At 35.5% G+C, this 13,447-nt stretch overlaps 1 protein-coding gene across 9 annotated transcripts in view; it reads left to right on the forward strand.

Moving 5' to 3' along the window:
* MAGI2 (membrane associated guanylate kinase, WW and PDZ domain containing 2) overlaps positions 1–13,447 on the forward strand; it is a 1,312,004-nt gene that overhangs the window by 868,828 nt on the left and 429,729 nt on the right. For all 9 annotated transcript variants that reach the window (XM_074340644.2, XM_074340647.2, XM_074340646.2 and 6 more), the window contains one exon: positions 10,677–10,887. In XM_074340644.2, coding sequence (XP_074196745.1) covers positions 10,677–10,887 — 211 coding nt within the window. The remainder of the gene's footprint in view (positions 1–10,676; positions 10,888–13,447) is intronic.

Here is a 13,447-nt window from a genome sequence, read left to right on the forward strand (position 1 = left end):
AAGGAACAGAAAAAATAATCATCTTTGCTAAGTGGATTGCTGGAGGATTGGGAGTAGGAGCAGGAGGGAAACCTACTTTGCACTTACTTCTTCTGTACTTTTGAATTTGGTCCACTTGCACATTTTACTACATCAGAAAAAGTAATTATTTTTTAAATAATGAGCAAAAATTCCCTAATCATTCAATGTGCAAACAGTTTAGCACCCATATTATAATTTCTCTTCTCATTTTAGAAAATTTAGGGAAGTAATGAAAATTGATATGAGCACACTTGGAGAAATACTCTGTTATAATCTTGACTTCTTTCAATTAACTGGCTATATAGGAAGCAGGTGGCCACTGCATGACTGCTCCCTTTGTGAAGACATAATGTCCTCTACTTTTCACTATAGGATATAATCAATAGTATGGTCATAATAAAAAATCAATTACACTGATATTTTTCTCTCATTCAAGAATCAACCCTGAAGTGTTCAATCATTTTCAAGAGCCTGTGTTTCAAATTCTAAGAACTTCAGCTTCTAGCAATGAAGTGAACAACAGGCTCTGACAGCCTGCCCAACCCACCACACCACAATACAATAAGACCTTAGATCAATATAACAAACATACTTTTGATGAGATTGCTGAGTTTGCAAGAAAGCAAGAGCAATCTTCAACTCCCTCTACTTCCACCACCATAGTCACCACCTTGAATGAGTAGTAAGCTGAGTCAAGCAATCTGTTGTAAGCTGATTTGAAAGTGAGTTCTCCCTGGGGATATATGAGAAAACTAAACCGTGGGCTAATGTAAAATTGGGGAGATATGTCTCTGATTCTGCTTTAAATCAGCACCTTCAAAAGTGCCAAGTTCATAGGTGATGCCATTTATAGGTCAATAGCAGCTCCTGGCACCCAGCAAAATCAACTGCAAAACTATATAGGAAATAATACAGAACTTGGAAAAAAATGTGTGGTTTCTGAGGATTATTTTTCCTCTTTTAAATCACTTAACTCCACAGCATGCCTCAACAGAGGAAGAAAAACTCAATTTATGCAAACACTTTTTAAAGAGAAACTGTTAGCTTTGTGTGTATCTTTTTTTTTTTTAGCAATTGCATTTTTTAAAAAAACACCTAATATCCTATAAATCATATAAAATTGACCACACTTGCCTCTGTAGGGAAAACCATTTAGGTTGCTCGATTGATTTAGCTATGCAGTTTATTTATTGTTCTAAGTAATAGAACTCACTGATAATATAACATTTATTGAATACCTAATATGTTCCAGTGTTTACTGTTCTAAGTAATTTGTACTTAGAGTACTTATACTTAAAATATATGTAATTTCTAATACTTATAAGTAGGTAATGTTAATATCCCCATTATACAGTTAGGGAAATTGAGGAAATACAGAGCGATTAAAAAACTTGCTCAATATCACACTGTAAAGGACAGATTCAAGCCTAGGCAGTCTCACACCAGCATTAGCAATTATGTTCTACTGCTTCTTATGTAGCGCGTTTACTGCTATCTCAGAATTGCTAAACAAAAAGCAAAAACTATATATGTTTTAATCTCAAATTATTCCTATTGTCTTTCCTTATCAATTACAAATATGTTCCTAAATGTTTTCCCCTTAAATATTCTCTAGCCATGTTTATTTCTAAAGAAATAATATGAAGACTGGAGAAAAAAATTATTTGATTTTTCAAAATTTGTCACATAGTCATTAGAAATATAAATCACAGAGCTCTCTCTCAGACTAAAACAAATTTTAGAAATTCAAATGTTATGACTGCTCAAAGAAATAAAATCAATTTCCTATCTAGCTTAAAAACATTATTCTCCCTCATTTCAAAGGATGGCAATTACAGAAAGCTTGAATATCAATTGTATGCCTAAACCATGTCAAATGAAAATATGGATAAGGTATAAAATAGGCATTCTTCTTCTTGAAATGGTTCTATTTTGGTTTCTGATTACTCTTAATAATATCGGGTACGGACATTCAAAACCACGGCACTCTGATTTATCCTTTGTCTTGAATTCAAAAGATAGTATGTTAGCTACTGCTAGCGCAATAGACATGTAAGCAAAGGGAATGGCTATTATATGTTGTTGTAACATCAAAACCTTAGTCTGGACCAGACCTATAGAATTTATGTGGACTGGACTGCATGCAAAAATACACACATTTGATTCTCTTCCACTTAAATGGCTTTCAGTCCCTGTGCTCTGTACAGACTTTTGTCTCTTCTGAATTTCTTATGGGAAGAAAGAAATAGTTTGCTGAATCCAACAAACCCACTAGTTTAGGAAAGATGAAAGAAATTGTACTTTTTAATTGTCCACAACAGTAAAAGTGTATATAAAGTATGGTTTTTATAGGTCATCATTTATAAGACTATGTTATCAATGTCTGTTTTGTGTCTCAGTGTTTCTGTAGAATTTCTAGGAAATTCAAGGGTCCTGGTCAAAGAGAAAAATTACGAGCTGTGATCAAAAAAATACAGTGAATGTTTAAAAAAATTTTTACAGTAAAAGACACATTGCCATTAATCCCCCTCAAAATATTCCCCCTTGTTTCAAACACACTTATCCCATTGTTCTTGCCACTTTCTGAAGCAGTCCTCTTTCATGAGTATCTTTAGTTGTGCTGTCATGGCTGCCTCGATGTCCTGAATCGATTCAAAATATTTACCTTACATAGTCATTTTGACTTTGTGGAAGAGCCAGAAGTCACATGGTACCAGATCTGGTGAATAAGGTGGATGAGGACACACCATAATTTGACAGAAATTGCCATATGACAGAAGTGATGTGCGACATGGAGCATTGTCATGACCGAGGATGATTTACAGCACACTTTAAAACACACCTTCTCTCAACCGTAGCTCACACCCGACTGATGGCACCGAACAAGTTGAAACTTGTCACACACTGTTACTAAGGTTCATTGTGCTACTTCCCATATTGAAGATCCCTGCCTTTGCATTGGATGGCACTCAGCAGCAACATTCACCGTATTCTGTGATCACATCTCATATTTTCACCATCACCATTCTTTAAAAAGAGGTTTCTTCTTTTTGAAATATTCTTTGTTTGTACTGTTAGTGGTTTGCAAGGCATCTAAGCCACTTAGAATGTAAAATGCAATGGTCCAAAAAATGCCAGTGTTTGATAAAGTCTGTTCACTTCAGCAGCAAGCAATTTAGGGAAAAATTACATTTATATATACATACATTTTCATGTTTAGATTTAACATGCTGAGAAGTGTCTTTTGGAAGTCAACTATGACAATTCTACATGACCACCCCCTAATCAAGAAATAGCTTCACAGAGCTATAAAAGTAAAATACGTGCATGTGTTATTTGGCTCCTTCTCCTTAGTCAGAATTAAAACAGTTTAAGTCTTTGCAAACCACAGATCTGATATATATGAGATTTATGTAAGGATATATTGGCACACATATATTTCTAAGCTGAACTTCATGGGAGGAAAGGAGAGCTAGCAAGAATATCTACATATGCACCTTAGGTTAGCATGTAAAATTGGTTCTTTCCCATCCTTTATTACAAAAAGTCTGTTCTGGTGGTACATTCTGGCAATAGAATATTATTCAGTCCTAAAAATGAATGAACTATAAAGCCATTAAAGACATCAAGTAAACTTAAATGCATATTACTAAGTGAAAGAAGCCAATCTGAAAAGGCTCTATACCACATGATATTCTGGAAAAGGCAAAAACATGGAAAAAGTGAAAACATCAGTGATTGCCTGGAGTTAGAGAGAAGAGACAGATAAATAGGCAGAACACAAAGGGTTTTTAGGGCAGTGAAACAACTCTCTCTTATATTATAATGATGGATACATGTCATTATACATTTGTCCAAACCCTTAAAATGTACATCACCGTGAATGAAGCCTAATGTAAACTACGGTCTTTGGGTGATAATGACGTGTCATCATCATGGGTTCATTAGTTGTAACAAATGTACCACTCTGGTGGGAGATATTAGTAATGGGGGAGGGTGTGCATGTGTGGGGGCATGGGGGCAGGGAGCATATGGGAAGGAAATCTCTGTACATGTCTCTTAATTTTGCTGGGGACATAAAATTGCTAAAAAATATACTTTTTAAAAGTCCATTCTGTTCTTAATGGTTACTTCCTCAATCACTTATATAATACTCAACATATCTGATTTTAAAGAAAATTAAGCCACATACCCAAGAAAGATAATTATATTATCTGAAATGTAGTAAAGTTAGCTTCTATTTTCCTTACTACTAAGCAGGGAAACAATTATGAGGAACATGACACAATAATCTATAATCCCAGACATGGTAAATATTGATTCAGTGGGTTGTAAGATGAACTCGCCTAATATAATATGTAATGAGTTGTATTGTGTCTGGCCCAAAATGCATATGTTGTAGTCCAAACCTCCAGTATCTCAGAATGTGACCTTATTTGGAAATAGGATCACTGTAGCTATACTTAGTTAAGATGAGGTCATATTGGAATAGGGTAGGCCTCTGATCCAGTGTGACTGGTGTCCTAATTAAAAAGGGGAAATTGGGACACAGACAGATCCACAGGGAGTTTACCATGTAAAGACAGGAATTATGCTGTCACAAACCAAGATCTCCAAGAAGTTAGCAGAGAGGCTGGGAACAAATCCTTCTCCAGCACCTTCAGAGGGAGCATGGCCCTGCTGAACCCTTGATCTAGAATTTCTAGTCTCCAGAAATGTGAAACAATAAATTTCTATTGCTTAAGCCATCCAGTTTGTGGTGTTTTATGACAGCCAGACCAAGTTAGTACATACCATTTAGACCACATTTTCTCTGACTGTCCACTTCCTAGCCTTGTTCCTGGTATTTAGTAGGGTCTCAATAGAGGTTTAATTAATTAATCAATTTATTAATTAATATTTCCCCAGTAACATAGGAAATATAAGGTCAGTTTCCTCTCTCAATGACTGCTAAATATTGAAGTTCCTCAATTAGCTATCTTAGGTACTCTTATTTCCATGTGCTATATTGTCTCCCCAGAAAATTGTGTAAAACTCTATTGTGTAACTTAGCATCACTTAATAAATCATTATCATAGTACTGTATATAGTTACCCAGATTTGGGGGATGGATAAACTTTCTATCCACCCCCACCATGTTGTCTTGCATGTCAAAGAGGGTACTTAATTTGCATTCCACTTGGAGTGACTTATCTGAGTGGTACATCTTAGAAGGATCATCTTTGGGCACTCCCCCCCCCCCCCCCCATGCTTGACTCAACATCTTTTTCTTTCTGGTAATGCTCTCCATTGCTCTTCTGAGACTAGGGTCTGCGCCTGCATGGGAAGCTTATCCTTCTTCAGGGCTTCCTGTGGGTACATTGCCCTAGTTCTGGGTTTCAGCAGAAGCCCTTGATTCTCACCATAAACTACATCCCTAGATTGGTCTTGAATAGTCATTGTGGGAATGTTACAGTTCTTCATTTGCCTTACTCAATTTTTAAATCTTATTTTGTTAAAACAGAGAAGGCAGGTGCTACTTACTATTTCCTTCTCAACCTAATTCACAATAGCCTGATTAAAAGTTCTTTTTCTTTCCCTGATTAAGCTCTTGTGAAGCATCTTGCACGTTGTAGGTATTAAATTCATGCTTGCTAATGTAATGATTGATCAATTAAATTAAAATAAAGAAATGAATGAATAAACAAATGAGTTAGATAAACTGGGAGAACTTGGCTCAGTAATATCTGGCCAATAAATATAATTATAGACATCTCCAAATACTCTAGATTTATTTTTTCAGGAGCAGTCTTATATTTTCCTTGAAAATGTAACAGTATTACGTAGTCAAAGAAAAAGTTTACTTGCTTATATCTAAGCTTCTTGAATGAATTTTCTGTCAGTATATTCTATATTTTCTTTTATCCATTCTTTAATCCATTCTAACCAGGCTTCCCCACCCACTATTCCACTATAATTACTACCCCAACTGGTAGCTAATGTCACCACTGACTTCCGTGTCATTAATTTCAATAGATTTTATGTCCTCGTCTTGCTGGACTGTTTAGAAGCTTGGGCCCCAGTGAAGTGTTTCTTCCTTATTACTCTTTGCTTGGCTTTTATGGCATGAAGGTCAAATTGTTTTCCTGTTACTTCCCTGGCCGCTCTTTCCTGACCATTTTCTCACTGACTGCTAAATGTTGGAGTTCCTCAGACAGCTGTTCTAAGGATTCTTGTTTCCATTTGCTGCACTGTCTCTCTAGGCAATTTCATTCCCTCCTATGGCTTAAATTATAACACAATCTAGTCATACCCTGTTGTCTTTCAAGTTGATTCTCTCCAGCCAAGAACACTCTGACATGACATCTCCGTTGTGAATTTGGCATGGACCTCTATCTCAGTGTGCCCAAAACTATACACATAGTCTCTGCCACAGAGTCCTGCTCCTCCTCTCATGTTTCCTATCTCAGTGAATAGCTAGCTTTGCCACCCACTGGGTTTACCAGGACTTCTTATTTTTCCTTATTTGTCCAGTTTTTATGAAAATCATACCAAGTCTACACTCTAAAGATTATTTCAGTCCACGTCTTTCCATTCCCATGACACTATCATCTCTTGTCTGGAGCATAACCATGACTCCTCACTGGTCTGTAAATATCTACTCTTGCCACTCTCAAACCCCAGAATAGTTAAAGTGATCTTTGTGGAGAATGAAAATCTAATTGTATCATCCTCTTGATTAAGACTCATTAATACCTTCTTACCGCTCTCAGGATACACTCCCAAATTCTGAGCATGCCTTCCAAGGCCTTGCCTAATCCAGTCCATGTTTTTCTGTTTTTTTCTCCTTTACCTTCCTCTGAAAGAAGGCTCTCAACTCCTTTTTCAAGTCTGAGATTTGATAGCACATTAGAAAAAAGGCTTTCCTTGACTCTTTAAATAACATTAGGTGAATGCATATGCATAAAATCTCGTCTTTCCCTTTTGTAGCATTCATCACATTAAAATTGTTTAAAGACTATACATCTTGATGTATTTTGAGTTCCATTAGAGCAGGGATGGTGCCTCTCTTGTTCACGCTTTTGTCCTCAATGCCTGACACCAATTGAATGCTTAACAAATATTGATTAAATGAATGTTGAATAAATGAATATGTTCAGAGCATGATCTTGCATCTTAACTTTTCAAATGCAACATGACTTTTGGAAATACCTGAGAACAGTGTGTTTTATGTATTGGTGATTGCATATTATAAGAAGGTACAGCAAAAATAATTTAAAGGGAACAATTGTACCTTCTCTTGCTGCTTCTTTCCTACAGTTTGCAAAGGTCAAATCTATGAGAAATAAGCTAGAAGAATACATCACTAAGGGCCATATTCCGTTCATAAATTCTTCATTTTAAGGGTAAAACAAGGGAAGATTATGAAATGTTCTTGTGTTTTCTATTCCATAAAAATATTTTAATATTGTTTTCTGAGATTGATGAATACGGGGGAAAAATTGATCCAAGCAGTTGATTGAGACAAAGATGACATTCTACTTTAATTTATTTATTTTTAATTGTCTTTATTAATTTTTGAATTTATAAAAATAATAGATAGCCAATCAATGCAAAGATACATAAAGATATATTCTCCTGCCCCCATTCAAATTTACTCTCCTTAGGTAATCAAACGTGAAAATTTGTTGTAGGTCCCTCCATTCTGTTTTCATACTCATATAGTTAGATATATAATTACATATATCTAAAACTTGGTGTTTGCTTATTTAAAAAGTAGGAATAATATATATTACTCTGCAACTTGGATTACTCTTTGAATAGTAATAGCATCTTTTCCAGGTCAATAGATACAGATTTAATTCATTGTTTTTTACACTATGTAGTTTTCCATGGTAATAATAACCCCGGTTTATATAATCATATTCTCATTGATAGGCATTCAAATCATTTTCAGGGTTTTGCTACTACAAACAATTCTGCAATGAATAGTATTATATTGAATTAGGAATAGTCTACATATCATGGGGAAATGCTTACACTACTTGTCCAAGTTGTCCATAGAGTCCAAATGAGATAATCCCACATATTAAATTAGATTGCTAGAAACATCCACCATCACTTTCAACAATCCTCACAAACCACCAGCTTTATTTGTAGAGGACATATTCTCTAAGGGGGATTATGGAGTCAAAGCATATGTGTGTTTGCTTGTGTGTACTTTTTTAATGTGAATAGCTTTTGATTATATTCCCAAATGATTGTACAATTTCATATTTTCAAGATGGCTGCCTTATCCTTATATTGACATTATATGTCAGTAATGCTCTCCTTCCAGTTTCTGGGTTAAGCTGTCTCTACCATGCCTTCTGCTATGAGGAAACCGTAGTGACCCTCACTGCAGGCTGATTGGTCCTTTACTCTCAGCTACTTTCCAAATTTTCCATCAGAGCACACTTGGACTTCTGGATGTCCATACCACAGGGAAGTCTTGGAAATAGTATTTGCCAAATGTTTTCACTCCGTAAATTCTTTGCTCTGACCTGCCCTACCCCCAGTGCAGATTTGAAGCCACTCTATATGAAACATTCCTCTCAAAGTTCTAAATTTAAGGTGTTCACAGGCCCCCTTGCCTTTTGTCTCCTTTGACTCCTTCTGTGGTTTCCCTCTTCCTACCACCACCATGCCAAACCCCAGATAAATACCTAAAGATAGTGGTGCTGAATCGCTTAATGAAACAGGCAGCTTCTAAAGTCTATACTTTTTTTCTTTGAATTTCTCTCCCAGACACCATCTTATCTTGCAGGAAATTCTTCTATATTATATCTTCTTATTTACCCCAAGAACGTTTCTTTTTCTACTTGGTAACTGCTCTGCTCTTCCTTGACAAATTGGATTCATGGTTTGTCTTTAATGGTAGAAAAGCTAAATAGGAAGGAAAAAAACTTGAATAGCTCAGAGAGAATATACATTAAGTGGTATTTCAAAAATATCCCCATTATGCAATGAAGTCTACACCTTGACAAAAATACTTGCCCAATAATCCCATCCCATGAATAAATAGCCTTTAAAATTATCTTGTTTACCCACTCTCTGATATGCCTCCTTTAGAATATCTTTATTTCTCTAACTTTTTTGCACCCTCTAGACCCTGAAAATTTCCCAAGATAAGGTTTTAAACTCATGCTGGTAATAGGTTTTTCATATGATACTTTTCTTCTCTTTCAAGAATCTATCTTCAACATATACAACAGATTTCCAGATATGTAACCATCTTCCATTTACATTTAACTTTATTTTGCAGGATTTATTTCTTTTTAATTTTTATTTTCTTCATTTCTCTCCTATTTTAAGATCTCTGCTCTGATTCAATCATCATGATGTGGTTAGAATAGTTCTTCAAATGTTGTCCTCAGGTGAGATACATGGATGGATAATATGCAATCAGAAAGTGGCTTTCCTTTGCCTAGATAGAAGAATAATATTTTGGCAAAGTTAAGTTCTTAGGCTGCTGTATTTATTTTTCTAGTGTTACTACAGATGTTACTTTACTATTATCTTTGAGTTTACTGTATCACAGATGAAAGGTTTAATGTTCTTCTGTTCCTCTTTTCTTTGTAAGTAATCATATTTCTTTAGTGTAGAAAATGCTAAAGTTGCTTTCTAAACATCAGAGTTTGGAAATTTCACCTAGGTGTGCTTCATTAATCTGACCTCAGATTCAGTGCACAATTTAAATCTGCGGACTGAAGTGTTTCTTTACTTTCGGTAAATTATCTTCTATTTTTTATTATTATTTCTTCCCCATGTGTTCCTCTTCCTCATTCTGGAGTACTATTTACATGTTGGGACTCTTGGTTCTGTCTGCCAAGTCTGCCATCATTTCTCTTAAGGTATGTATATCTTTTAGTTTTTGCTCTGTTATATTACTTTTCTATTGATGCTGTAAAAAATTACCACAAACTTGATGACTCAAAACAATGCAAACTTATCATTTGATAGTTCTGCAGGTTAGAAGTCTGACATGGGTCTCATTGGGCTAAAATCAAGGTGTCAGCAGGACTGTGTTGCTTTCTGGAGGCTTTAAGGGAGAGTCCATTCCCTTGCCTTGCCAGCTTCTAGAGGGCACCCACATTTCTTGGTTTGTAGTTTGTCCCCTTCTTCTATGTCCAAAGCCTGCAACAGTGCATCTCTTTGGCTGTTCTTTAGTAGTCACATCTATCTCTCTCTCTCACCCTCCTCTTCTGCCTTCCTTTTACACTTTTAAAAACCCTTGTGATTATATTGAACCCATCTGAATCATCAAAGATAATATCCCAATCGCAAATTAAATATTTAATTTAATCAGACCTGCAAATCCTCATTTGTCATGTAAGGTAACATTCACATGGTCCAGGGCGTAGGACATGGACATTCTTAGGGGATCATTATTCTGCTTACTACATCTGTTTTGTGAAATGATCTTCCAATTCAGCAATAATTAGTTGAAGGGTAGACAAGAATGATGTATGAAAGGGGAACACAAATAGGCCTAGTGATAATTTTCGGAGCTCTTTACAATTATGTTTTTCCCATTAGCCTTCACAGAGCTTATTCCCTGGTGCAGCAAACTCCCACAATCATTCAGAAGTTACTGTGGCTGGAGTAACTAACCTCATGCTCTTGTTCTTTTGTAGAATCCAGTGAACATGAAGATAAGAGTGCAGCTGCCTCAGGGGAGACACCCTCCCAGCCTTATCCTGCACCAGTGTACAGTCAGCCTGAGGAGCTGAAGGAGCAGAGGGATGATGCAAAACCAACTAAACCTGAAGAGAATGAGGAATCAGACCCATTGCCTGATAACTGGGAAATGGCCTATACAGAGAAGGGTGAAGTTTACTTCATTGAGTGAGTTTCACACATCTCTTTGAACATTTTCATAAAGGTCATAGAGGTATATAGATAATATAGCAAATAGAGATGTGGTCAAAATAAAATAATGAATGTTTCTGGTATTAACTTCCTTCCTTGTTAGAGAATAATAGGATAGTACCTTAACACAGTTAAGGATCCTAAATTACAGCTATAAATCAAAGAATGAATTAAACAGTTTCACTGTAAAATTTGTTATAATCATGACTGAAAAGGCAAATCTCTATGTGATGTTATTATTGAATTATAAATAGGCTACATATCATGGAGAAATGCTTGTACTACTTGTCCAAGTTGTCCGTATAGTCCAAATGAGATAATAATCCCACATATTAAATTAGATTGCTAGAAACGTCCACCATTGCTTTCAGCAATTTAATAGGATGCAGCCATTTAGAGCAAAATGCTTGCTGGTCACAAAATGTTTTAAGCATTTGACCCTGAGGTCAGGTGTCAATAAAATCATTTGTTTTTGTATAATTCATCATACTTATTTTTATTAAATTCTGTTGTATTTTCACTTACCATTTTTATGACTTACCAGGAAAGCTAAAATGCTAATCCTGAACTCTTTGGTCAAACTTACTCAACCCAATCATTTCTTTCCTTTGGGACTATTTTCCCAAACTGAAAATTTTATGTTTTATTGACACTATCTAGCTTTTCTTTATCTTCTGGAAGTAGAACAAGTTTTTTAAAAAATGAACTCCTAAGTTGATCTTAGCACAAAATTAAATTGTGCATAAAGCAATCAAAATGTTCATTAAAAAGAATAAAAACTAAAAATATTATAAATGAATAACAACTCTTATTCCCTCAAAGTTGTATAAGCCTCAAAAAGAGAAATTATTTAAAAATTGAAGTTTTCAGAGCTGACAGTTGATAAAAATATGTAAACTCTGATTATTCAACAAAAAATGTTAAAACTAGATTCTCTTTCCCAACCTGGAGTGATTTGTGTCTTAGATCTCCGTAGGCAGAATTCAGTTGTGAAATTGAAATGTTACCACATGCCAATATTTAATTCTCATGTGAAGGTGGAAACTTTGAAACATGTGGCCAAAGGAATACATAATCAGGTAATTACTTGGCACTCTGCTTGACTCCAATATGGATGAGCAATGCAGTGTTTTGTCAGAAAAAAGTCCCAAAGGAAAGAAAAGATTAATTTGAGTAAGTTCACCTTTTGACAAATCTTTTAACTTTAAAAAAAAAAAGACTAAGAATCTCTTAACATTATTTCTTATTGCTATCATCAATAACCCAAAGATATCTTTTATCAATTAATTGGGAGAGTCATATATAATTGTTTCAAATGCTCAAAAGTATTTATATCTAAAAACATAATTTTGTTATTCATAAGCACGGCATGGAATCATTACAGACCAGAAGTCAAAATGTAAACTCTAAATGCGAGGTCACAATTGTTCAAAACAATTGATGTTCAGAACAAGCAGACGGATGCTATATACGTTTGTATCATATAATACAGGGCGAGTAAGGCTATGTGCAAGTAATAAAAAAAACCCAGCATGACCCGTTGATTAAAGAACTATTTCCTTATAATATTTCCAATAATGCAGTTATAAAAACTTCTTTCTTTGTGATTATAAAATAAACTTTTTTCTTTTAATAGTGTTAGGTTTTGGGAATGTGAAGTAAAAGGTCTTTGGAAGACAGAAGTTGTGCTAATGATGTATAGTAAATGATGAGACTCTGTCAGCACTTAAGAGAATCTATCAAAATTATTCTATTAATACGCTAGTCAGTCATCCAGTGCCAGAATTCAAAGATTTAAAAGATTTGTCCCTGCTCTCAAATTTATTGTCAAGTTGGGGAAGAGAGACAGATAGTTGTAAAGTATTAATAAAGGATTTCTGAATTTTGTGATGCCATTCAGAGAAGAATATGTTTAACATAGACTGAAGTAGTAAAAGGAGGCATCATAGGGAAGGTGAAATAACATAAATAATTGGTAGTATGTAGATAATGCATTCCAGGTATAGGACTGTCATTACAAAGACCCAGTCCTTGGTTGTTTTAGGGATCCGTGAAAAGCCTCCTGACCCTACTAAGGAAGTAGGTGTTAGTCGGTGAATCCTGTGAAATGATAACTTAGTTTTCATTTTGTTTGATCAAGTGCTTTTGAAAGACAAGCAGAGAGTTTTGTTTATTTACCTTCTTCCTTTTGCTGCAGGGAAAGATGAATGGATAGTGTTAGGAGCAGAGATAGTTTGACTTGGAAAATTAAGACAAAAAGGAGGAGACCAGTTCCTTTGTGGTGAGAAAGCTGACTGAGGTAGACTCAGCCAGGGGACAACGTGGAAGCCTGGAGTGGGCGCTGAATGGAATGTGCTGGGAAGGTGATTAACGTAGGAGGCAGGAGCCCTCCGCCCACCTGAAGAGGTTATTCCACAGAATGGAGGCATCCCCACCCCACCCTTCTTCCCGGACCAGTTTGAGCTGGATCTTTCCTTCCATCGAAAAGGTTACTTTGAATCTCAAGAATCAGTGTGAGCTCAAGTATCACAGAGCT

The sequence above is a fragment of the Rhinolophus sinicus genome, chromosome 4 (assembly GCF_057876585.1).
Source record: "Rhinolophus sinicus isolate RSI-liver-muscle chromosome 4, RSI-T2T, whole genome shotgun sequence".
Classification (NCBI taxonomy): domain Eukaryota; kingdom Metazoa; phylum Chordata; class Mammalia; order Chiroptera; family Rhinolophidae; genus Rhinolophus; species Rhinolophus sinicus.